The sequence below is a fragment of the Symsagittifera roscoffensis genome, chromosome 2 (assembly GCF_963678635.1).
Source record: "Symsagittifera roscoffensis chromosome 2, txSymRosc1.1, whole genome shotgun sequence".
Classification (NCBI taxonomy): Eukaryota; Metazoa; Xenacoelomorpha; order Acoela; family Convolutidae; genus Symsagittifera; species Symsagittifera roscoffensis.
The window spans coordinates 33,020,643-33,047,583 of record NC_087063.1 but is presented as its reverse complement, the minus strand read 5'-3'; the positions used below and the strand labels follow the sequence as shown (position 1 = coordinate 33,047,583).

Below are 26,941 nucleotides of genomic sequence, written 5' to 3'. Positions count from 1 at the left end.
TCAAACTTTTTCTTTAACGTGGGAACTAGTTCCTGATAATTATTCACCGCACTTCCTATATCATCCATGAATTGTGTACAAAAATCAGCTGCTAGGCATGGGTCAAGGTAGTGGTGGATGAATAAACTAGATCCCGTGACAGATTTACTAAGACCTTGGGCTAGGCATTTGTAGGCGTACGTCCGCGACCCGAAGTTAAATGACAAAAATTGGACCAAAAGGTCATCTGCCATTTTCACACAATGGTATGCTTGTGAGCCGTCCAATTTGGTAAACAAACTCTTTCCGGCAAAGTGGTTCGAAGCATCGGTCATGTTTGACATTTGGAAAGTTGCTAATTATATAGTCAGTTTTGATTGAATGATTGATGCGCCGGAGGTCAATGAACAACCTCAATTTTCCAGGTGGTTTTCTATGTGCAAACAGCGGACTACTGTATTTAGAATCAAAGTAGTGCATCAAAGCTAGTTCAACCGTTAATTCATTCCTTAATTGGATTGGCGTAGGTGGTCCTTGTGTGTACAATGGGCGTTGATGTTCCGGTGTCAACTTGATTTTTAAGTCGGAATTATAGCGCACGTTACATCTGTGTTTGGCAAATATATCTGCATATTCGATCAGCAAATGTTCTACTTCTGACCTTTGGTCATTTGTCAACACTGATTTCTCCCACTGTAAGTTACTCAAAAAGGTCATCCGGTCTTGGATGTTATTATTTGGTTCAGTTTTCTCAAGACCTTGAAAGTAGAGGATTTGGTCATAAATCTCCCTTTGAATGCTGGGAAGTGATTCCGGGGTAGGGCACGTTTCGGGCGTCGGGAACCAAAATTTCTCGTATTCGGGTGGTGGTTTTTGTTCTGATCCTAATGACGGGCTTATTTTTTAAAAAATTATTTCTTTAATTCCGAGTTCGACATTATCCGGCTGGTTCATTTTCGCAAATGCCAAAATTTGCGGCTCGATCTGTATTAGATTTTCGTATTCGGTTAGTGTGAGTATCGAGAATTTTCCGATTTTGGTTTTAAAAGGCATCGCTAAGTTATGTTCCGTCATGTTAAATGCTGTGACATAGACAACATTTTGTTTGTTAACTTCATTTATTGATGAGGTTGCTGCTAATTCGCATTTTTCTTCAAGTTCTTGTGATGGGACTACGATTCCAGTCGTTTTTTCTATGTCAGTCGAGATATCTTGCAATTGGCACTCGATTATGACTGTTTGACTGAGGTACAATTATTTGTTTCTTGGTGAGAACAAGAGGGAATTTTTTCACTCGGTTGGTGCGTCTAGGTGCATTGAGTGGTTTAATTTCGTTGATTTTGAGTGTCACATCAGGAAAATGAAGTAGATTGTATTTTGAGCCAATATGTTTTTTAAAGAAAGGGCTTCCCAGAATCGTTGAATTCGCTGAATTCAGTACTACGAACGTTTCCGTAAAGTTCATATCCACCATGTGAAATTCGATGGTTAATTCAGTTTCGATTGACACCAGTTGGCCTCCTGCCATTCGTACTTGCTTGAGGCTTGATTTTGCCGTTTTATAGGGTGCGAATAGCGTTTTTTCGTTTTTAATTTCATCGAATGTGTGTTTCGAAATAAGGTTTGCACATGCTCCTGTGTCAATCAGTATTCTTCTTTGAAGGCTTGGCGCGAATCTTATTTTCATATAAGTTAGCACTGTTCCTTCGGTTGGGATGACTGCGTACAGATCAATAATTTCATTGTCTGGTACTTCTTGAATATTCAATTTGCGTGATTTTCGCGATTTCGATGATTTGACTGACTGACTTTGTGACTGAATTAGTTTTTTGGTTCCATTTGGAACGGGAAATTCTGTTGCTGCTGTCCCTGCGGCTTGGGTTTGTGCCAACATTGACTTATAGTATGGCCAAACTTCCCGCAGTGATCACAGAACTTTGCTCCAGTGCGAACAGCTGATGTATTGGGATTTTGGGTGTGCATCTGATGCATCATTGGTTGTGCAACTTGTTGGACAAACTGAGCGTTTTGTTGTGGTGGCGTAGCTATCGCTTGTTGCTGTTGGGTTTGTTGACCCTGAGGGCACATCTGGTTCGGGTATAATTAAGCGTTCTGTTGTGTTTGAGGATAGTTCTGGTTTTGTTGGAAATGTGGGTTCGATTGCATTCCAGGGATCTGTTGGGGGAACTGGAACATTTGTGGGTGGTACTGCATATTTTGAAACCCGGGAAAACCTTGGTTTCCGTATCCCCCATCATTTCTCTGCTGTCCGTTCTTTTTTCTTTACCGAATCTACCTCTTCTTTGATTGTATCTTTGTTGCCCATATCCATTCCCTTGATTGGGGCCAGACGTATTGTCCTGATTTGAGCCATTTCAGTTCCTTGGCTTTGTGTGTTATTTCCTTGATTCTGTTGTTGTTGGGCTTGATTATTATTCCCACCAGTGTTTTGGCTATTCAGTTGAGAGCTCTGCTGTGTGTTTCCATTGCCATCTTGTGGTCGTGACTGGATCATTTTTCGTTGGTCCGACAGCTCTTTACGGACTTCGTTGAGTTGTTTCTCAATCTCTTCCTGGGCTGTTGTTAGTTTTGACAACGCACTAATTAGGTTGTGGGAAACTGTTTCACCTATTTCGTTGAAGCTATCTTCTGGGTAGTCTTCATTACGACAGGCGTCTCTAATTGTCATTTGTTTGCGTGCCAGGTTACAGAGCTCTTGTACTGTTGTCGCAGCTGGTTGTTCCATCATCTTCGAACGAAGCCAGTTGGGCATGCCTTTAATGAATAGACGTTTGATCTGATTGTTCCTATGATCGTTTTCTGCGTCAAGTCGTTCTTGGCGTTGCGCCGTCTCTCCATGGAAGCGCGCTGCATCTGCATCGGCGGCAGCGCCTGCTAGTGTTCCATCAATTGGGGCAACCGCAGGTAAGTCCGGTGTTGGGTAGGCTCGTTGTGCCTTTTTTGCGAGCTGTACCAGGTAATTCTCTGGTGAGTCCTTCTTGATATCAAACTTCGATTGTTCGAGTTTTAGGACATGAACCTCTTGCAAATGGGGGTTGCAAAATTGTCACGTAGTGCCGCTAGATTAAGAGGTACGTCGGCTCTCATTAGCGCTGGCAGTGTCTGGAAGAATCAAAACGCGTTGTCTCGCAGGTGCAGTTGTAGAAAGTTCGCTTGCTGATCATTTGCGATTCCCGCTACTCCCACATATCCTTGGGAGAGCTGTTCAAATTGGGCGAAATCTTCGATATCGCTCCCGCCAAATGTTTCGACTGACATTTGAGCGTGCGCCATTTTATCACAGTTATTTGATTGTCAGATCTGATTCAAAAAATGATTTCGATGAAACAGTCGATTTTTTATAGTGGAATTTATCAATGCCCAGTGGGTACTTAGGTTTTGAGGACGTAATTATCGTCTGTCTACAGATACCTCGTACTATGATTAGTTAAGGGTAGGAGTTAATTAACTCTCTTTTCTTTGTTTTAAAACTTTCGGCTACTTTTTAAGTTACTTTTCCTCACGGCTTTAATATGATTCCACTATATTTTTTCCAATTTGGTTTGGTCTTTAAGCACTGGATAGGTTTTCAAAAGCTAGTCATGGGTGAGTTCATATGACTGGTTTCAAATGAGCACTTATCAATTTTAATTAAGCACCACGAGTTTTAATGTTTAACTAACTGCTTTGGGTTTTCGCTTTCCTTAAGTTGTAGAGTAGAGTAGGCTGTCATCTAGTCAGCAAATCATCTGTTCCCATAGAATAGACCTCTCACACTTTCTGTTCTCTGCTTTCTGCTGTCGTCAGCTACTGACTGCGGCGCTGTAAGAATTTGGTACTGCCTTGATCTTCTCTCAGCGATCCTGTGGCACTGCTCTCTTCTGTCTCGTCATGTGTGTTGGAGTTGAACACTTCACTGCACTTCTGGATTCAACTTTCGAAGAAGGATGGTAACATCACCCACTCATAGTCACTATGTAATATACTGTTACTGGCAATTATTGATTGAGCGTTTGAGCGTTAAGTGTTGCTTTGTATTCTGCAGTGATGAAGTTTGAAGTATTTATGTTGGATGTGCGGTTTAGGGTTTTGAATCCTCAACTCAGGGATGCGCTTTGTGATGGCTATCCCCTTCTTTCTTAGATTGAATAAAGTGAGTTTTGAAAGTTCAATTGTTTAGAGCTACTGAGTATTACTGGCTCTCTTTTGTCTCTGATCTAATGATCTCCTTATTGTTTACTTTGAGCAAATATACTTTAGCATTTCGTCATTGGCATAGTATGAGTTTACCATTTAATCTATTAAGCGTCTAATTCGCTCCTATTAAGGTAAGTTAGCGAGAGTAATTAACATAGGTGTTTAGCAATATGTTACAACAATTTCATTTGAAAAACACGACCTAAATAGTTGCCAAATCATTTCGTTCATTAACACTCAATCAATTTGAAAGTCAAGTTACTAGTTCTATTTAACTAACAGTTTGCGTTTTTGAAGAGCGTAGCTTGACTTCCACTTAGTTAATGAATTTGAAATGAAATTGAAAAAAAAAAACTGAGTGAAAAAAAATACTAATCAAACCCCCGAACTTTAAACTTGAGTTTGATCTCAAAGCTCGAACCAACCATATCATAGATCCTGGACTCTTAAGTGAGAATTGCAGGATATATCATAGCAAGCATTCATGCCGAAACAGCATTCAGAAAAATTGACAAAAATTGGTTGTGATAAAATAAACCCAATTTGAGAACCATTATTTGATAAAACTGAATCAACAGGTAACTTTTTTATTTCGCTGGAAATCTAAAAATTGAAATCCACTTACATTTTTTCGCGCTTTTTCCACTTTTACAACTGGAGAATGTAATTTGCTTTCTTCAAACAAGTAAACTTGAAATAAAATCACAATCAAAATTCAAATTTGGCGTGATCAAACTTAAAGACTTTTTAATGAGCTATATAAATGTCTTCCCGGCTTTCATCAACACTTTAACATGTCATAGAGTTAGAAGCTCAAATGAACTCAAAGAAAGACATTTAACTTGTTTGCTTTTCCCGATTTTCGAGTTCTTTCAGTGTCTTTAAGGACAGAGGTTTTTTGATGAAAATCTAATCCTATTTAGGAAGCATTTGAGAAACTGGATGCTAGGTTATAAATATTACGCTTCATGTTAGCGCCGCTTCGATAATTGATTTGATAATCGAGCTTGAAAAAAATCATTATAAAAACAAATATCGAAAAAAAATTTGCAGCTGCTGCACAAGGAATGGCAAACGTGAGCTCTAACAAAAACAATCAGTCAGAAAATAATCTTTGAAAATAAAAACAATTTGCACCAGAGGGATTTGAGACCCGACGTCTAGAAGTAGTTTGATGTTTTCACAACCATAGTCTTTTGCTCTCTGCGAACACTACTCACCAATGAATAAGCTAAGACACATTGCCGATCCTAAGACTGAACAGTGCTGAGCAAAAAACCGCAAATTTATTGAGCAATCATTTATGTGAGTTAAGTTGGAAAAAAGTGGACTCATATTAATACATAGCCAATCGAAGATTGGAAAAGAAAAATGAACGCAAGTGAACAAAGAACACGGACTTTGTTGAAAAAATCTCAACTTTCGAATTTCTAACAAGAAAATAGATGCCCTTTAAGCTCGTTGAGTTTATAGAACGATTTATGAATGGCGCTTTTTTGATAACATTAACCCAATATCAGAAAACTGGAATAACAGGTAAGTATTTATTCCGCTGGAAACCTAAAACTTAAATTCCATTTTCGAAACTAGAAATCGTTCACATCTTTCGCGCCATTTCCTTGTTCGTGTTTGGAGAGCGCTTTTTACGTCACTTTCAGCAGATGAATTTCATTTGAACTTAAGAAGTGCATATATACCTAAGTGCATTCATAAATGCATCAAAATGTATGAATGCAAATCTGTACTTATTAAAGACTTTTATGCACATCTTAAGACTTTTTCCTGAAAAAAAAAATCAGAAAGACCTATATAAATGTCTTCATTAAGTTTATTACTCTTAAGCAGGCCTCCCTGGAACTTTATATTTCATTTCACTTTATAAGTCACTACTTCCCAACGTTATACAAACAGAAACGAAGCGGAGCTTCGTACCACTTGCAATAAAAACCGTATAAAATGCAAAGCATGACGCCCAAATAATCCAAAAATAGCAAAAAGGGCTTCGAATAATATTGCCCTTGAAGAAAAACTAGAAAAACGAAAAAAAAAACAGTTTTTCCAGGTTTAAATTTATTCAAGCTTGCAAAAAGGACCTTATGAGGTTGATGAGCAATCACAAAACTGGTGCAAGAGTCTTATCAATATCAAAAATAAAACAAGCTTAAAGAAGCAAATGGGGAAATAAGCTGACTAAACTTAAAACGAAGGTTTTAAGCTAAAAATCGACCTTTTTGGACAACCTTTTGGACAAAAATTTCATGCACTGTCTGCACTGAAACTACGAGTGCTATTTATATAGTGTATAAAAAGTGAAACTCAATTACAAAAATATGAAGTTAAAGCCCAATTAAGCAAGATGTGGATAATTAGTTTTTCTCATTTTTCGCGATTTCGACTGGTCCGCCTACGGTATGCTCAAATAGAAAAATGGTAACATAGCACGCAATAATTATCCCAAAATGGCAGTTTTGAATCACCCATAACATTGCAGAATTAGAACAGGTGCAATGGTCTTCAAATTTAGAGCTCAAAAAAAGGGGTTTTTATCATTCAGCTGGTTAAAGCTTTCTGTCTAAGACTATTATAAATATGGTCGAAATTTATCAGAAAAAAACGTACCTAGGACAAATATTCGTCATTTTCTTCAAAATTAATACCTTTAGGCTTCAACATAATTAACAGGATCTCAGAATAGATCGTCTGGAAATTTGAGATACAAAATGATATGATAGATATACGCATACACAACACCACACAAACAGTGAGTTAACAAAAACACAATCAGATCTAGGAAATTTTGCAGGGAGCATTTTCGAAAACTCGACAATGATTTCGCAATCTATCTCCAAATAGGAAGCTAGCTAGGCAACTTAAATTTTGTTGAAGTTTCTGATCAGAAGCAAGTATGTACAATTATACATGACAGTAAAGTATTCTATCAGAATGCTATTAGAATTTTCACGTTAAGTTTAATTTGAATTCGAGTAAAAAGCTAAGTTTTTAGTCAGATCTTTTTCGAATAAACAAAATATAGGCAAAAATCTCAAGCCAGCAGAAAAAAACTCAACATATAGCATCCTATAGCTCAAGGCTCAGTCAGTCCATAAAAACTCAATTATATGTGAAGGCTGGTCTCCACCTACCAAACCTATTCTCAAATAAGAAAAATTCAACAAGTATAATCCCAAGAACGTTCAATTTGTGCTAAATGCATTAGCAAATGGTCCTTATCAGACACAACCAATCAATTGCACGTGAAAATTACATCAAACAAGTGTTTTATATACACGCTTTACATCACAATATAATGAAACTGTTTGGGCACTTAGCATTATTTTACAGATAGAACAAATTATCAATTTAAAACTAATTATATATATTAACGGCTTTTCATCAAAGCCCGCCCTTGATATGCAGAGTACAACGAAAGGAAGAAAAAAATTATTTGTTCCGACCACTATAAAAAATGGGAAGAAACTATGGCGTAGGGTATGCTTTTTCCTCCAGATTTTAAGTATCTCGAGGAAAGTTTGTAGAAAGACTTGTGTGGTATAAGACCTAATGGTTGTAATTTGAATTCCAAAAAAAAATCATAACAGTTGTCTGTGTCGAGAACTTTCAATTAATTCTGCTGCAATTTACACACTATTTAAATTACTAAATTTCATTTTTTAACCTAACTCAACCGCTCTTGACCGAAAAAAAACATGAAGAAAAAAATTGTGAAATTTTGGATTTTTTTACTTCAATTATTGTGATCGGAACAGTCTGTGCTTCTTGCACAGCAACCGGCTATCATTGTCTTATTATCTAAATCAAAGCATCTTTTTTACAGCAAAATCGCCAGTGAGTTTTAACGTTTTTTTCCTCAAAAAAAGGAGAAAGAAAAATGAGTGGTTCGCTATGTCATTTAGACCGCTAAATTAAACAAAAAAGTAGAAATATAGGAGCACCCATTGCGTACAAAGTGAAGGTCCGAGGTAAAATCGGAATAAAACAAGTTTTGATTTCGCACAGAGTAAGTCATCATTCACACAGCTTAGCAGCAACTGTGCTATATAAAATAGTATGTTGACACATAAAAAAGACTTGGTGTGCTTGAGCTGAATCTTCATTTGGGAAGCACGTCATGTCTTTTAGGAGCCACCTTCGCATACATTGCGGCCATCTAGAACAGAAACAATCTCTTTCAACATAATTCGACATTGTTTAGAGTATGCGATGACAATCACGCAAAAATATCTGATTTAGTGTCTGTTTGTTTAACAGTTGGCCATTAACTTACCTTTTCCTGAATGAAGGATCCAATCGAGATGACCACGAGGACTCCGAGTAAAACATGAGACCACAATTTGAGCTTCCATCGGAAAGATTGCCTAAAATGACAACGAGTCAAATGCAGACAAGGACTACTACAATAATTGACATATCATCAGTCTACTGTTGGGAATCATGGTCAAAAAAATCCACCGTTGGGAAAGTGTGCTTCGCACTTACCACTCATCCAACTCGTCCAGGTGCAAAAAACGATTCCTGTACTCCCTCGGAAGCTCAAACTGAGACTGGATTGGGTATATACCCTCGTAGAAGTCCTGGATCACCGCCCTGACCTAAAAATAATGATCAAACCTTCACTTACAGAAAAAGCAGATAAGATCATTACAGTTTACAACAGATAAAGAATAACAGAGTTTGAGCAGAAAGCCAGACACGTATTTTATCCTTACTAGCAGAGGGTCCATAGCCTTAAACAATTCAAAGTACAAAATAGTAACAAGGATACCCGGTTGCTGCGCAAGAAGCACAATGTTCCGACCAAATTCGTATAAAAAATGGAAAAAGTTTCTTTTTACTTTCCATCAAGTTAGTGTCGTTTTTAGTGGAAGGTGTGATAGGAGAACTATACGATCGCGTATACAATAAGTGAATTCAGCATGATCAACGCATTCGTCTTCCAAACATTAATGATTTTTTTTCTAACTTTTTTTAAGTTTTAATTTTTCTTAGAAACTTTTTTTGCCAAAAAAGCGCAAAATGAAACATCCAACTGGTTTTCTTTATAGTAAATTCAAGTTTTATATCCGAGAAATCTAAAAAAAGACAGTTAACTTCAATATAACGAGCGTTACTCGATCGCGTTACTCTCGCTCAGAATTAGAAAAAAATCTCAAAAATGTCCAACCAGTTTTTTTGACACTGGGACAACTTTTTGAAATTTTTTTTATGTCGTTCGAATCATAACTGAAAGCGCTGCAATGTGATATATTAGTTGACCTATTCCAAAGATCATTTGTCGTACCTGATTTTGCGTGGAAAACAAAAACAGAAAAACAAAGATAACCGGTTACTGTCCAAGTAGCAGAGAATGTTCCAACCATAGTCTTTAGAAAATTGTGGTTTGGAAAATTTCTTTTTCCAAATTAGTGTAGTTTTTTCCGCTTGGTGTGATAAAAGGATCTGATGTAAAAAATATAATTAAGGCATATTAGACAGTCATAGTAATATAGGCAAATTAGACAAGTGTTTGATTTTCAAGTGTTTGATTCCCAAAATTACGCCAGCCAATTATGACGCATTAGCAGTACTAATCAATTTGAAAACACAAGAAACTTACCAACTAACATGTCTCAATTTATAGAGCGGACGAATTTTAACTTGTATACGAAAAAGTTCATTAAAACATCCGACATTTCTCAGGTTCGAACCCTCTTATTTTGTTGCCGGTCTCCTTCCCTACCTCTACGCTACAGATTCATGATACCTTGAAGTTAAAGTAGTACTTGTAATATAATAGTCTGTGTTAAAATCCTTAGCATTGGCTGTACTTAATAGCTGGTTATTGATCAAAATGAACACATTTTTTTTGCAACAAAGTTTGCGTCGCAACAATATTTGCGACTTAGGCTCGAAAAAAGAGAGTTCATGCTGTAACACAAGCTTTGCCTGGGTAAAAGGCTTTAGTAGGCATGCTCAGCCTGACCTTATTAGCTTGAAATTAGACCAATAATTAAAATTTCCAAACTAGTTTTTTTTTCGACACTGGGACACTTTTTTGAAAAAGATTTAATGTCGTGCAGTCACGACTGAAAGGGCTTTTATATGATATTTCACTCGACCCATTCCGATGAATATTTGTGATACCTGATTTTGGGTGGAAAACAAAAACAAAAAGAAGGACAAGGATAGCCGGTTACTGTGCAAGTAGCCCAGAAAGTTCCGACCATAGTCTTATAAAATGCAACAAAGTTTTTTCAAATTGTTTTTTTTGGCGTGGTGGATCAAGTATACCAGGTACAAGAAACTGGGATACAAAAAACTGGGAATTAGGTATACTAGACAGCCATATTTAAGTAAGCAAAAAGAAAAACAAAAACAAAAAAATTCGAAAAAGTAAAATAATGTTACCCAAGTTAAGCTATTATAAGCTTTTAAGCCATAACACTGCTCGCTCGCTTTATTCGCTCGAAAACGAAAAATCAAAAATTTCACACCCGTTTTTCTCGACACCGAAATACAAAGTTCCTCTTCATTTTCAATGGTCGGAACAATAAAAAATTGATTTAATAATATAAACTAAATAGTGAAACTGCCGAAGAAACCATCTTAGGTTATCAATTTAATTTTTACTGCAAATGCTCGTTGAAACATATCTAATTCATTCGCATGACTTGAATTTATTTGGTACGCAATTTATCTAATTCTCACCATGGGCGCATCTTGTTGCTGATGGTCGAAATTGTCATTCAAACAAATGAACTTCTTCCTGTTGTGTCTAACTTCATCCAACATGGTTATCAACGAACTCAGATTTGTCGGCAACATTTTAAACATCACGTGATTATCGACTTCAGGAACTATTTCGTGTTTGTATTTCATATCTGCGCTGAAGTGACTTGTTATTTTGTCCAGCATAATTCTACAATTGAACAAAAGAAGTGCTGTAATTTGCGGCATGTTCTGAGAGTAGTATGTTTCCGGGTTCCTAGGAGGGTCCTCAATAACTCCCGACTGTGCCCTCGAATTGGCGCACTCTCTCAGATTGTTCTCGAACTCGTTCATTGTTTCCAAGGATATGGGAGTCGGGTAGATATACGTCGCCAGGACCCGCAACTCGCGATCCGAGAGCACCCCTGATTTATCTGAGTCAAAGAACTCAAACACATCCAAGAAGTCGCTGCTCTTTTTGACGCTGATTATATATTGGAAGTATGAGAAGGCAAATTGCATGTCGTTTCCCATGCGCACTTTGTTTTTGGCAGTTCTTTCGAATTCAGCTGGGAGCCGAGTCTGTAATTCTGTCATGATTTCTTTGTTTATGAAATGAGGCATGTGTGCTATTACCATTCGCTGACCAGAGCTTCCAAATTCTTTGTCATACAATCTGTTCAAAAATATTCAGGTCAAGGTCACGACGGTATAGCTTACTTTTTTGATTTTGTTAAAATTTAGTTAAATAGTGAACTAACTTGTTAACAAATCTGAGTGATTCTTTGAACGTGTCTTTTGTCAGCTCCCTTTTCTTTTTCGAAACGGACGAATTGCCCTAAAACATCAAAAAAAAATTAGGCACCAAAGGTTCTATAAGCTCTATTTGATATATGTCGCAAAAATTCTCACCGAAGTAATGTTAATTTGACCAGGTGCAACTTCAACTCCTAAGAGCTTACGTCCAACGTACTGTTCCAAGTTTTGCTCAGCATCGTTTACCTTTGCACCCAGATTATCTCCCACTCTAGGCTCTTCAGCCGCTATTGGCTGCTGTTGTAAATTGGGTATATTCATATGCATTTGGTCAACTTCATCATTCCGTGCATGTTGATTTGGAATTTGTTCAACTTGTAGATTATTCAACTTCGGTTGGATATTTTCTGGTTTCTTATCTACATCGACGGCTATTCTCTGAGCTCCCGCTAGTTGTAGCGCCACATTCTTCTCAGAGCGATCCTTTAGATGCTCGCCCGAATGGAGAAAGTTTTCCAGTGTTTCCTGATAAGGAAGAATGATGTCGAATATAACTTGCTCGAACACGGAGTGAGTCATAGTTTTGTTCGCATAGAACTCCAACACCTTGTTCAGCACTGAAAAATGATTATACGATTAAGTAGGGCTGTAATAGTTAATCGCCGAAATATTCACTCACACTAAGAGGACTACTAATCAACAAAAACGTATTTCACATATGCCTCAAAACTCTAAAATCATTGATGCAAAAACTCTATCGGTCATAAATTACAAAATGTCAAGAACGTCGATTGTAATTTAGCAGTGGATTATATCCATATACTGATACAACACTGAACATACAAATTGAACACAAAAATCTCCGACTTAGGTTGGTAAAAAATTAACTTGTAATATAACACGCGTTTCCTCGTGTAATAAGCAATACTTGATACTTTGCAACAATTCATTGTAAAAACTATAAAATTTAGGGTAACTTACCATGAGATTTACCATGAGACCAATAAAAAAAACTCACTCGTAGTAACATTTTTTGGCAAGACATGAGCCTTCTCTATTGCACTGACTACTGGCTTCGTGATATTCTTCACCAAGTGAGTAGAGGGAACCAATGGTATGTTTGCGAGGATGGTTGGTTGTCTGTGTTCAACCTTCAATATGCCCACTTCAGCAGACTTATTCTGAAATTAAAAAACACATTGCGTAGTTGAATAATTGCCCCACTATGATCAAGAAAAAAGTCACTTGCAAAATATAAATATGAAATGCCTGGTGTTATAATTTCTCTTTGCCTTACTTTAAAGTTGCGAAGAACTAACCAAGTATATTGTGGCCAATCTTCCTTTTAAAGCAGGCTTGAAAGTGAAGTTTGCTGTTATAGATGGCCTGACTTCATCTTTTGAATCTCCAAATTTCACCTGCATAGGCCATGCAAAGGGACCATCCATGGGATTGGCGGTGTGTTTTAAGATGACCTCAATTAGATTCTTTGAAGCGAACATTTTAACCGTTCTCACGTATCTGCTCTTCTGGAAAGTTACATCACTCGCATTTATTCTGTTGGCCGCTGAGTAACTGGTCAGATTTAACACGAAACTCTTCTCCGCTAAAATCATGTTGTCAGATTTTGACAAGAATCAGCTATATCTGTTGCACAGAAGGTTTAGATAATAGGTTTTTGAATTTTATATTTGTTCATGATTTTTTGTTCAAATTTTTACTATTAAAATTGTTTTTAGCAAGCTTTTTGAATTCCTCTGAGTATCTAAAATTTTTTATGTTGAAAATTTCCAGGTTAAGCTAACTCTATTTGAGAAAACTGAATACCAATAGGTATTTTTTTATTCCGCTGAACAAAAATTTAAAAATTAAACTCCAGTCAGCAGAAAAAAGGAGCGTAAAATATAGGAGCTGAAATTCGTATCACTTGCGATTCAACATAAACATAGCAGGGCAAGTCATGACAAACATAGCAGGGCAAAATTGGAACATTTTCAATTTTTTTAAAATCAAACGACACCATATGAGTCAACTAAGCCGATATATTATAATCCGAAACCGACGATATATTATAATCCGAATCCGAAACCGTTATAATCTGAATCCGAAACAACAAAATACTGAAAAAAAATAGATGCCTTACAGCTCTGTGAATTTTCAGAACAATAATTAAAACATTTTTGATAAATTTAACCCAATTTGAGAAAACTGGATCAATAGGTAAAATTTTTATTCCGCTGGAAAAATCGATATTTAAATTCCACTTTCGAAATTAGAAGTCGATCATGTGACTTTTACAATTTTGCTGATCGATAGTGGAATTAACCCTCCTTTTAACAAAGAAACTCACATGAACTTAAAAAATCAAACCGCGAAAAGGTAAACTTGAGCCTGAAAAAATGATCGAGACCTATATAAGTCTGAAATACGTTCATCAACTCTTAATAGAATAAATCATAGTAGTTAAAGTTACAAACATTAAATACAGAAAAGAAGCTTTGCTTCGCAAACACTAGCGAGAACACGACAAAGCAGCTCTATGAAGGACAATAAGAAAAACTCGAAATAAGCCTCGTAGTAAAAAAACAAAATTGGCCATGTCTGAGATTCAAACCTGCGACCTAGAGATTACGTTTCTCAAACTCTAACCACAGACGCTGAGTAGGCACATAAATCTGCTGAGTATAGATGGTTTGCAATTTCCAATGCTATGGCGAAACTTTCAATTAAGTGAACACTTTTATTGAACACTTTTATTTGCGAGTTAGGTTAGAAAAAAGAAGATTCGTAAAGAAGGCTGCTCCCTAGTGTAAACATTAACAAATCTCGAATAAAAGAGGTAAGTTGACCATCTGATTCTAGTGAAATTGTTGAACAAATTAATCTCGATTTGATGACGCTCAGGCAAGCGTTAAAAATGCGACAGAACGGAAAAAGCAGCTATGGTAAAATAAAATGCGCCGGATGGTTGGTTGATTGGACTTGAATTTATAATTACCAAGCGGTAACAAAGCAGAAACACCAGTCGAGTCACGTTTCCCATCAGAGCACACACATGCGCACAAAAACTTTTTCGGATGTAACGACGCAATAAGAGGCCACTAAGCCGATATTAATTAAGCCCAAAAATTATTGAGCAAAAAAATCAAATATTAACAAATCGAGCTGGTTAAATTATAACTAATATGAAAAGCTTATTTCGATTCAACTGGATTTGTAAAATGCTAAAAACAACTGCAGTTAAAATTGTTTACAGCTAAAATAAACGATTCTTAGATGTGGCAACTAGGCAGACAAATAATAGTCCGAATTTTTTTTTTGAACCGGAATAATTACCGTGTGAAAAAAAAACTGTTCCTGGTCAGATTCGAACCCAGTACCTTTGACGTCCCAGACGTATTCGTAACCACCAGGCTAAGCGTGCTAGCGGCACTACAAATTTTGAATTCATAATGAACCATGTTACCACCAGTTCAATGAGTCCTGTGGACAAAGTTGTTTACGGGGAAAAAGACTAGTACCCAATGGCAATACCCTTGCTATCGCCAGGGCATTAAACTGGTCTGAAAAGCGACTGGTTTGATTTTTTTTTTCAGACAGTTTTTTTAACCAGAGAACTTCTTTGAGTTTTAAGTAGCAGCTCGAATTACATCTCTAAGGACTTAAAAACGATTTCTCACTCAGTATCTATTGACAATTATTTTGTTTTTGAAATCTACAAACAAAATTTTCATTCAAAGGTCTCGATATACAGAGGAAAAATTACCATGTTTAGGCACTACAAATAGCCGTTTTCAAAAAGCCTTTTCTCCACTATTTATGCGATCCATTGTTGAAAAAATCGATAACGAATTCTTACACAAAGAATGTATGAACTCGACTGAATCTCCAGCTGACGCTGTGACTCTATAATGTGTTAACTTTTTCAACGAAGCCAATCCACAATCTCCGGCATCGTAACCACAAGGTCTCTTATTACATGCAGAGTCACAGTACTTATCGCCAAGCCACGAATCTGTACAGCCTACAGCACAGCTCTCGTCTGAACTGCCCGAGCTGTCATCACTGCCGATTTCTGACTGCCCGTCTCGATTGCCTCCGATGTTGTTTGCGTTCTGGTCTCGACAGTCACCGCCGTCGAACTCACATTGGGCGTTGTTGCAGGCTGCGTCGCAATACCCGTCGTGAATCCACGCATTGGGACACTCGTCCTTACAGGGAGGGACAGGCCATCCACTGTAGATCTACAGAACAAACAGTAAAAACTTAAAAGAAATTTAACAAAAACTCTCTAAAATAAAGTGTTTTTAAACGAAAACTTTATGATACCAATCAATCTTGAATGACATATTTGAGGTTCAAAGAAATACGTATGCAAAAACTGTTCACTCACTTATTATTTATATTAGCCCTTTAAATCTAATGAATGATATTTAAATTGTAGTACTTGGATCCCAAACTCTTTTGGGCAGGGTGACCACTTTTATGAGAGAAAAATAGTGACTATGACTGTGTTTGCCAGGGTGACCAAATTTCAAAAAAAAGTTTTGGGTTCGTCTCCTCTTCTCTGTGAATTGCTGATAAAAAATGAGCTTTATTTAAAGTTTGATTATTAATTACGGTGACGACCAGAAATTTTTCTTACTCTTTTTTCCTCGATATTTAATTAACTGGTTTTATCATGGAAATCAATCAACCAGTGATTCCGTCTTAGCTGCTGATGTTTGCTTACTTTATATCCAGATTGATGCGTGAAGAAATCTTGAGGGAACACTGGCTTCCCTAGCATCACATCGTCATTGAAGTAGAGAAAATGTTTGGCCAGACCTGGAATCTTGTGCAGCTGACTTTCAATAGCTGGAGATGAAAAAGTCGGCAGATACCCTTCGCCAGGCGGAAAGATTTGAGCATGAGTCACAATAGTTAGTCTGGACGATTCCAAGTTGAGCCAAGCAGGCACCTGGCCATTTGTCACAATGAAAATATGTCGCACCCAAGGAGCGAATTTCTCTACCGATCTAAGAGAATATCGCAGCTCCTCGTTGTCGGCAAATCGACTCGGCGAGAGCCATTCAGGGTCTGTTATCACCTAAAATGTCGATTTATTTTGTAAGAGTAACATTTATACGCTATAAGAAAATCGTGTTCTTTCCCACTGAATCTTATGTTTATTTTCACTTTCAACAATTCTAACTCAGACCACACAAGGCCTAAGAAAACAATGGGACGTCTGATGAAAATCACGAAAATCAATTCCATTAAAAAAATTTCGTACGTTTTCTAGATCCCACAGCAGAGAACACGGACCAACTTGCACTTGGCCCAAAACAGCTGGATTTTGATAGTAGTAATTCAGCGAGTCAACTGCAAAGTCACGCTGCAAGAACTGCATCAGTGCGATCTTGTGATCTTTGTTAACTTCGACCTTGACTAGCCCTTTGGATGCGTCTGTGGGAAGTGTGTGGGACAGTTGGTGCTCCTGTTCCATGTTTGGCTGCAAATTGCTGAAAACAATCGCTTCGGACCATGGAAGAGCTTCTTCTATCATAGTTGTTGTCGTCTGAAAATACACACCAATTGCTTGAACAAGAAGACCAGTATCCGCATAGGGACAGAAACGTACCAGGAGTTAAAATTAACCTTTAGACGATTACTAAAACTGAAGTTTAGTTCTTGGTTTAAACCTAACAATCAGACGAGGTATCTGTGAATTTACTTACCAAATATGCCTGTTGCGCGATGATATTGTTTTGTCGGGGGTTCCTTAAAATCCTCTCTCGACTTGAGTCGTGAATTATTTCCGCAATGATGAAGTTGGTTTTGTTGAAATCGGCGAACTCTTCTTCGATTGTAATAAAACGGAGAGCAGTCGAAGCGTCTGGGAAAGCATTGATCACTACTTCCTTGTTCACTTTCAAATGTTTCTCGTTTGTTTCGAATACGATGAATTTGGATGGCACACAATCTTTCAGCAGACACTTCAGGGATGTTTCGTTAGTCTGAGGGTTCCGATGCTTTGAGTATATATGACCTAAAAAAAAAAAATTAATCGAAATAACGGCGTATGCGGTGAAATAGCCCACAACATGTTATTTCGATTAGACCATTAATCTGATAATTGGCAGGGTAGTTTTAGTGAAAAGACAGTTTCCTAAAAATGGAATTCCAATTTGCTTTTCCCGAAAACCACGATCATTTTTTCTACAAAAACCAGGTCGCTGCCGCTTACTGCAGAGAGGATTCCCGCAACCGAGTTTTTCGATTAAACACTTGAACTAAAAATTGGTAGGGAAATTTTCGAGTAAAAACAAACTTTTACAAAAATGACTTTTAAGAGGGCCAAAACTTTTTAAGGAGTGGCCGCTTTTCTGATGAGGTTTCTCACAACCCGTTATTTCGATTGTAGCCCTTGATATCAGATTTGGCTTAGTAGTTTTCGAAAAAAAAGTCGAAAAAATTCCCAAAAAACGATCATAAATTAAAAAAGGACAACTTTTTTGAAAAAAAAATAGGGCGTATTCTCTTACACCAGGAAGATTACCACAACCTCTTCACTCAATTAAGCCTTCAATCGCAGATTTAAGATTATGGTTTCTTAGAAATGTCAAAAAGTTTAAAAAGCGGTCAAAAAAGCAAAAATTTGATTTTTCCGAGGGCCATTACTTTTTGTTTAAAATTGGACTTTTGCAGGGTCAAAAGTTTCAAAATGGCCAAAAACTTCCGAGGGCCACAACTTTTTGTGTTCAAAAAATTGGGTAGCCGCTCATGCAGAGGGCTTTTCGCAATTCGTTCTTCCAATTGAACCAAAAATTTCAGATTGTGCTAGGTGTTTTCGAGATAATGAACAAAATACAAAAACATGGGTCAAACATTCACCGCAGATTTTCTCGAAGGCTGTAGAAGGCTATCTAAAGTAAAAAAAAACTAGGGAAATAGAGGTACACAGGAAAGTGAGCGACCTTTTATAATCAATCTTTCGTCCGATCCCGAAGCCATCGAAAATCTTACCGCGAAATACGTAGATAAAAGCTTCGCAGCAGAGATTTAACCGAAAAAAAGTTTTTTGAAAACACTCATTTTCCAAAGATGGAAATCTTCACTTTCAATTAAATTTTCAATATATCAATGTCACAGAATCCATCCAGATTAACAAGACCAACAAAATTTTTCCGTTCTAAGTTTTTATTTTGGTTGTAATTGTTGTAGCCCTCCAACAGAACCAGTTTAGAATGTGTCCGTGCAACCGAATCAAGGTGATGTTCAAAATTAGGCCCTTTCCAAAATTTACAGAAATTTGTTTACATACAGAAATCAGAGCTTCAGATAGCAAGTTCAAGCCGTATCTGACCAGTTTTTAGGAACAGGTGCATCGCAGTAGAAAAATGTTAAGACCACCAGATAATTTGCAACCATTAATACCGTAATTACCAAGTATTTTTTGGCTAACATATTTTTTTTCGAAACTAAATCTGGAACTTTTTCAAAGGCAACTGTAACGATTTCCGTAAAGCTAATCGGGTACAAAGAAACATTTAGTTACCTTCTCCTGATATATTCATTTCGGCTATTAACCCTTTTTTGATTAGATCTTGTTTGGCTTCACGTAATTGAAGCATTAATTCTGTATCAGATCCATTGACCCAAGTGTAGACAACGTCAATAGGCAGTATAGGTGATAACCTAAATCCATTATCATGTAACGAGATTGCTATATCTAATACGTCAGAAGAACGAGACAAACAAAAATTACTCTTCAAACTGGCTCCTTTTTCCAATGTTGTCACTGTACACAGAGAAGAACGAATCGTAGTTATACTGCGAGTAGGTATAAAGATTCTAAAATAACAAATTAGACTCGCTATTTTCAAAAAATACAATTATTTGCATAAATTGTAATTGGCTTTGTAAGATCAAAAAATTTATCAAGCAAATCAAATCCTACCTCCAAAAGATGGATGAAAATTACAGTTACAATAATTATTAGGGCGTTCCACAGAAACGCAACTAGCTTTAATCTCATAGCTATCCTGAAAACAATTAGTCAACAATTTTGAGAGCTACGCTATACTGCAGTAAAATCGAAACGCAAATTGAGGTATGACAAATGGTACACGGACGAATTGCGATTTAAACTTCCTTACGGTGAAGTTCAGTGAATACTTTGTAATGTCATATAAGAATTTTAAAATGTTAATTCAAACGTTTTCGCACATTTTGTGAATCATCAGAATTAATTTTTTTTATATTTACAAAACGATCAAAGATGTGAAAAAATGAGAAACATGTCTAAAAATGCTCTGGAACTTTTTGACCAATCAAAACTAAACAACTGTAATTACATAATAAAAAACGCAAAATTTTTTGATAGAATTGTGGGCGCAAACATCGAAAACAACTCACTTTTAGCCTAATTGTTGTGATAAACTTATTAAATAGATTTCCTTTCCCCGTATACAAACTGTGTATTTTCAGATATATGCCCTAGAGCTAAATCTAAAACCAAATTATTGAACGGAAAAATAGCAAAGTACTGCTGCTCTAGGTGTTGCAGGTGAAGATTTATGGTGCACTTTGTTGGCGCAAGCTCTTTTCGTGCGGCCATCGACGCATCCCCAAGAAATTTCCAACGAAAAATATTCCCCATCCAGACATCAGTAGGAGGATTTAGCATCAACCCTGCCACAAAAAAAAAGAACTACCAGTCGATCCAGAAGAACGAAGACAAACTTATTCTGTGGCACGACTTGATCAACAATACTGTGGCCCCCCACCACAGCAACAGTTGGAAACCTTGTTCAGTACAACTACTGCTTTCGACTCTCCACGGACTGCGTCACCGGATTGTGCCAGTCGGTCATATTTGGAAGTTTGATCTTGAGCAACACGAGAAACGTAATTTTGGGGTGGAATGAAATTTTTCAAAATTCGAATTGGACATGTCATGCTCAAGTTTCTCGCGCCAACTGAAAATGAGAAAATAATAAAATCAGAGGAACCGATTGACAATCGCGGAAAAGTGGTCGGAAAAAGCAGCGGGAAACTGCTATTCGCATTTTCCAGACATAAAAATATACCAGAATAGAGATGTCTTGTTCGTAACAGAAGGCTGAGTGATCACGAACAACAAAGAAGCGAATTAGAAGTGGACCTTAATGAACCTTCAATGGAAAGGTAGACAACCGAGGTCTCCTAATGGTCCAGCGACAAAAACTTATGTCTCAAGTTAAAACTCAATTCTCAAGCTGGGACTTGTTAATTTAAAACTCTTCGAGTCAAACCGTAATTCCTTTGTCATTCTGGAGTTACTTATTGATTTAGTTACCCAAATTCTACAGTGTGCCGGTATGTGAAAACCCAATTTAAATTTCTCGAGTGTATTTTATGTTGTTATGTTGAGATAAGGCGAGTTTTAGGTTGATCCATCTGAAATGGATCAAAGTTCCTGTAACATTCGCCCGGAAGATACATATCGACGGAAAACAAAACTAAGTCTTAAGACGACTGGCTAGCGTCTAAACAGAGCTTTGCATGCTTTTCACCGTCTCTACCAAGCCAGTACTTTTCGGTGGTCTTTTCTAACATCGGGTCGACAAAAACGTTACTGCCTTCGGCTTCGGTCAAAACACTCAAATTAACTAGATTACATGCAGAAATAGTGAGCTCATGGCTGGGTCTCAGTATCCCCAGACCACGAGGTCACTCCTAAAAACAGGGCTACTACTTATTATATTACTATTGTTTTTGTTCAGTAGATAAAAATCATCATCTCCATCGAAGATGGATCAACCCTTTCCCCCAACTCCTAGCTTGTCATCCTTATCAAAATGAATCTAGATATTAATTAAATTCAAGTCAGGACATGACAGGAAGCTAAAAATTTATGCAACAGGATAAAAGTTTCAGTTCCTTTACCCTTCCGGATTGATGAATCCGCTGGATCAAGCTCGCTAATCCTGATTTTCTCTTAATCCGGAAGGCCGTCTCTCACCCTTCACCGTTGTTCGCAACGGCCTTGCAACTATTGTAGCAGCACAATAGTTGCAACTCGGAGTGTTCTTCTGTTAATCTGTAACTCGTTGTCGTTTTCCGATCTCAATTTCGTTGTTGTTGTTAGCGCAGCTAATGTTGTTCTGTTTTTTTTTCTCGTTTTAGCCAAAATGGCCTTTTCTGACGTTTCTCAGAAATATGACGTCATATTTCGAATTTTTGAGATTTTAAAATACCAGAATATTCCAGCCCTCACCGTTTGGCCAATCGTTCCAATAACGTTCTTAATTCTTAATAATCACCAATCCGGAAGGCTCGCTGCTAAAAATTCGAATTCTGCAGAGATTGCATTTTTCACATTCTGGTCGAATGTCACATCCAATATCTAATCAAAAGTAACGATACGGATTGTTCCGACCCTGTTTTTAACGGCGTTCGCGTGTTTTGGGTATTTTGAGACCTAATTATGGGGGCGTTTTTATTTTCTAAAGTGGGGGGTATTCTGGTAGTGGCCTCTAAGCGGTAACAAAGGTTTTAGTCTCATGTCGCAAGTGAACCGTATTGTCTCCGACCGTTTGAGGTAGAAAAACACAAGAGATAGTGTCCCTGACTCTTAGACCAATGGTTATAGGGCCTATTTTTCTTTAGCCTCATATGTGACTTAAGTAGACGACTGTTACAGATCGCAGCAATAGTATACGCAAAACGAACCAACACCACAGACATACTCAAACGATTGAGAACATTGGACATCCTCATTATCCCAGTAAAAAAATAATTATCCACAAGAACGAGAAAGAACAACAGAATTTTGCGAGATTCGAGGCAATTTTACCCGTCTTTGATCCTTGAAGAAAGACTAATCAGAACCGTCTACAAAAGAAGAAATAATGTAACATTCGCCCGGATGTACATATCGACGGAAAATAAAGCAAGATTTTAAAGCGACTGGCTAGCGTCTAAACACAGCGCTACATGCTTTTCACCGTCTCTGCCAAAGCCAGTTCTTTTGGTGGTCTTTCTAACATCGGGTCGACAAAAACGTTTCTGCTTCTGGCTTCTTTCAAAACACTCAAATTAACCTAATTAAGTAAAAAAAAATAGTGAGCTCATGGCTGGGTCACATTATCCCCAGACCAAGAGGTCCCTCCTAAAAACAGCGCTACTACCATTTATTATATTACTATTGTTTTTGTTCAGTAGATAAAAATCATCATCTCCATCGAAGATGGATCAACCCTTTCCCTCAACTCCTCATTAGCTTCTCATTATCTGAAAATGAATCCGGATGTTAATTAAATTCAATTTAGGACTTGACCAGGAAGCTAAAAATTTATATAAAACAGTTTGAGTTTTGGGCCCAAGACCCCTCCGGATTCTAGAATCCGGGGAAATAACGTCCTTATTTCTTTTGGAAAGGCTGGACACGTCGACCCGACACCCTTCCTGGTTCGTGCAAATTGCTCTGTAACGATTGTAGCGGCACAATCATTACAACTCGGAGCGGTTTCTGACAATTTCCAATTCTATCTGTCGTTATTTCTTCGTAGTTGTTTCCACTGCAACTCTTGTTGTTCTGATTTTCTTCTGGTTTTTCTCCAAAATGGCCGTTTCAGCATTTCTCAGAAATGTGACGTCACAATTCGAAATTTCAAAAATTTAAAATGCCAGAATATTCTGACATTCACGGTTTGTCTAATCGTTCAAGTAACGATGCTATTCCATTAAAACCATTAATTTTCCAGGTCAGATGTTCTTTTCTGGTTGATAAAAATTCGAATACTAAAAAGCATTTTCGTACATTCTGGTCGAATTTCACATACTCCCCGGACAGCCCGGTCAATTTCCTCATTGAGTCTCGTAGTCTTCATCAAAATGGTACAGTGTCATCGAACAGAATTTACAAAATGCACGAAATCACTTTTATCCACCTCATATCAACTCACTGCAGAATATAAATGGCATCATACCACACTATTATAGCCTTCCAAATTCTTTCACTAATCTGCACTTTTGAGGATATACTTAAGATAAAACATCTTTTTAGACTTCCAATGTTTAAAAGTGTAGGAACGCAGGACAGTACTGCCAACACACAAACTAAAATTATCCTCCTATGCTTCTTCCCTTCGGAAATTTAGTTGTTATTGGTCCCGAATATTAAAACAAAGGAACTCGGTGATTAGAAGGAACAATGAAAAAATCTCCTTCTTCAAGAGATTACCCAAGCCTTTCATGTCACCACAAAGTGATCAATTAACCTAGTTGATTAAAAACATTCATGCAGGCTGGAATATTTTATTATATTCTCCACTCAAGCCTCTCTAAAAAAAATTGTAATTGTCTCTAAAGCCACTAACTAAAATCAAAATGCAAACTTGCCAATGCGGCAAGTTCTTTAATCTTCAAAATTCAACTAAATGTTTTCTTTTCAGTTTCAACTGCACGAAAAAAAAACTTAGTTGCTTTGTTTCTCTTTTGAGTTTTTTGTCACGTACAAAACAATTCTGAGTTTTAACATTTTTTTTTTGTCGCTTTTTTGATTCTTCCTTTATTTGTTGTTTAGAAGTTCTAAAACTTCTAAATTCTTCTTATTTTCTTTCTTTTTGCATCTTGTTTTTCGGCCATTTGTCAATGTTCCATCTCCTCCTCCTGCGACATTGACTCCGCACTTTCAGTCTCTGTGCCTTGCAACACGTCAGTACTTAGTCTGACGCTGTTGGAAGCAATTCTCCTACACTTCTGCTCTTCTTTTTTCTGTTTTCAACAAGGTAGAGGGTCAACGTTAGATTCTCTGTTTCGGCAGAAGCTGTTGTGGAGGCGCAACGTCCCGTTTCTCTCCAAGTCTTCCTTCAACATCTCTTTTTTTTCCCTTCCGTCACATTCACTTGTTCTAGAAGTTCTCTTCACGGCGGTGGTCACTGCATTCCGATGAGTTACAAAAGCTTGCTTAAAAGCTCCTACTCCAATGTCCAGCTGATACGCACTGTACACTCTGCTGTGCTTCGACACACGCTTTTTGGCATACTCGTACAACCATGCAGTCATGTTGGCTCTAAACCATGGCATCAGTCGTCTTCTGGTCCATATCTTTTTCACTTTCATCGGAATGTTCAAGATTTTGCACATTGTCTCGAAAAGATCTAAATTTTTAGACAATCCATTTACTGTAACTGTTCTCTCGTCGGCGCCTCCTGTCTATTGATCTCATTTACTTAAGCTTCCAGCCGTCGTATCGCCATCATAACTCCCACTATCACTATCGTTATGGGCTATGATGAGTCTGGTAAACCCATGGAGAGCAGCTCTCCACAGTCCCAGATCAGCACCAGATTACTACGACCGGGGTACCACCATGTTTGTAGCAAGCAATGGCAGGGTAACTCATCATGTGTTGACATGATGCTCCTCCAATTACGTTTTCCTGAAGCTTCCCGTAGTGGTTCCACTTCCATCATCACTCGGTGGACTTCATCATTCTCATCTACTGCATTGTAATCCGTGACTGTTGATCCTTTCTGATTCTGTCTTTCAAAATCACTGAAGTGCCCACTGGCGTATCCCATGAACTCCTTTCCCAGTATCGATTCTAATTCCTCTTTAGTTTTCTCCGGAACCGCTGAGAACATTTTACATAGCAACTCGTAAGATTTTTTGAACATCCTCGTTAGTAAAACTTTTCTGAGATTCTCGCTAGTCTTACGCATTTTGGCACTGAAAAGCCTTAATCCACTATCGGTCTCGTACTTTTCACATCCACCGCTACAAAATGCACTGGGTATCTGCTCTTGCACAGTAGAGCTAGTGCCAATCCTACCAAATATTGCGCTCCCGACGGTCAGCGATAAGTTTAACTGTGGCGGATGTTCATTTCCGCCTCGATCGCTTCCCTCCACTTTCCTATGTGCTTTTGCTCAGTCTGCAAAACTCCTGGGAACACTTCTACACTGATGGCCGCGACCATCTCATGCTTTTGTTCTAGATTCAATAGTGACTCTAAAGAATGAAACATGCTGTAGAATCCTAGTGCAGTCACTAGATTCACCTCCGTTCCTCCATGGCAATCTGCAATCAGTTCCGTTTCGGTTTTCGCCTTCATCACAATGTTCCCAAACAATACCATCAATTGCTTGTGTTGCTTCTCCAGGGTCTTTACGCAATCCAGACCTCCACAGATGTGACCTTCCAAGGCACAGACTTCTGCCAGACAGCTACCAGGTTTGACCCAGTCCTCTGGTTCCCAGCCAGGCAACTCTACCTTGTCTTCTCCGTTGCCCTTAGAGGCTGTTGTCATCAAATTATAGATGATGTTCACGTCACGCAAGTTACAGTCCGAATTCAGTTCCCTCTACATCTTGTGTCGCTCGTTATATCAAATCGGTGTTGGGACTCGGACATCATGATGGTTTCATTAGTTCCCACACCACCATCAAACTCGTTCTCAGCAGCTCGTCTGAGAATCCCAATCCAAACTCCATTCTGTTGGCACTGAAGGTGCAGTCACCTCTTCCTCCACGACTAGTCTCTCCAAGTTTGTCAAGGACTTACCGCATTAGTGGTCGGTTGAGACCTAGTTTCAAAATAGACTGGGTTCCATAGCTCTGAGCTACTGTCCAAACCTCTTCCATTCGGCATCCCGTCCTATTTTCATGGTCTCTATGATGCACCTCCCACTCTTCTTCGGGCAACGTTCCCAAGAAAGGTACTCTGGCAGCGCCTTCTACTCCTCTTCTCGGTGATTCCATCAAGAGTTTCTGTTCAAAATCTTTAGAACTGCTCGGAGAGCCGCTCTCCGGCAACTTCCGGTTCGTTTCCATAAAGGCCGACAGGGTTCCAGCGTGGGAGTACCCTCGCTGCTGGCTCAGTCATTGCTTCCAACGCGTCCATGCCGTGAGTCAGTCCAATCATGCACCAAGCGAACCTCATTTGTAACTCTGTTCTCACATAGGGTATTTCTATCAGTGCGTGTATCTTCGGAATGGTTCTCATTTCTTCTTCGAAGTATTGTTACACTACCGCTCTCCACGGAAGGCTCACCAACTGCTCGATCGTCTCCACGTGCATTTCAGACGATACCAGAGTCCCGTATGCCTTCTGCTTCAAGGTCGTGCCTTTCATCATCATCTCCAAATAACCTTCCATGGCACTTTTATCTTCCAGAGCCATCAAGTGTCCTCTGGCCGAATTTCTGTACTCTAATATCTCCATGTATCCACCGACGGGTTCATCAATCAATACAGTATACAGTTTCCGACCTGTCAGTCTGTTATATTCTACTGGGACTAGCTGTCTTAAGACGCTTCCCTTTCCGTGATTC

At 38.1% G+C, this 26,941-nt stretch overlaps 2 protein-coding genes across 2 annotated transcripts in view; one reads left to right on the top strand and one right to left on the bottom strand.

The window, feature by feature from the left end:
* Positions 1–8,287: 8,287 nt before the first annotated feature.
* Positions 8,288–26,369, bottom strand: LOC134839807 (N-acetylglucosamine-1-phosphotransferase subunits alpha/beta-like). Its single transcript, XM_063855430.1, has 18 exons — positions 26,173–26,369; positions 25,977–26,077; positions 25,792–25,908; positions 24,409–24,767; positions 19,388–19,473; positions 19,178–19,317; positions 17,358–17,668; positions 16,949–17,197; positions 16,370–16,726; positions 15,617–15,881; positions 12,957–13,243; positions 12,656–12,818; positions 11,794–12,254; positions 11,643–11,719; positions 10,882–11,557; positions 8,674–8,786; positions 8,462–8,552; positions 8,288–8,344 (listed from the first exon to the last, which is right to left on the bottom strand). Exons 1-18 carry the CDS (start codon positions 26,367–26,369, stop codon positions 8,288–8,290), a joined length of 4,107 nt encoding a protein of 1,368 aa, XP_063711500.1.
* LOC134839634 (uncharacterized) overlaps positions 20,044–26,941 on the top strand; it is a 105,695-nt gene continuing 98,797 nt past the window's right edge. The window contains exon 1 of the mRNA XM_063855249.1: positions 20,044–20,073. The gene's annotated coding sequence lies outside the window, so the exon portion shown is untranslated. The remainder of the gene's footprint in view (positions 20,074–26,941) is intronic.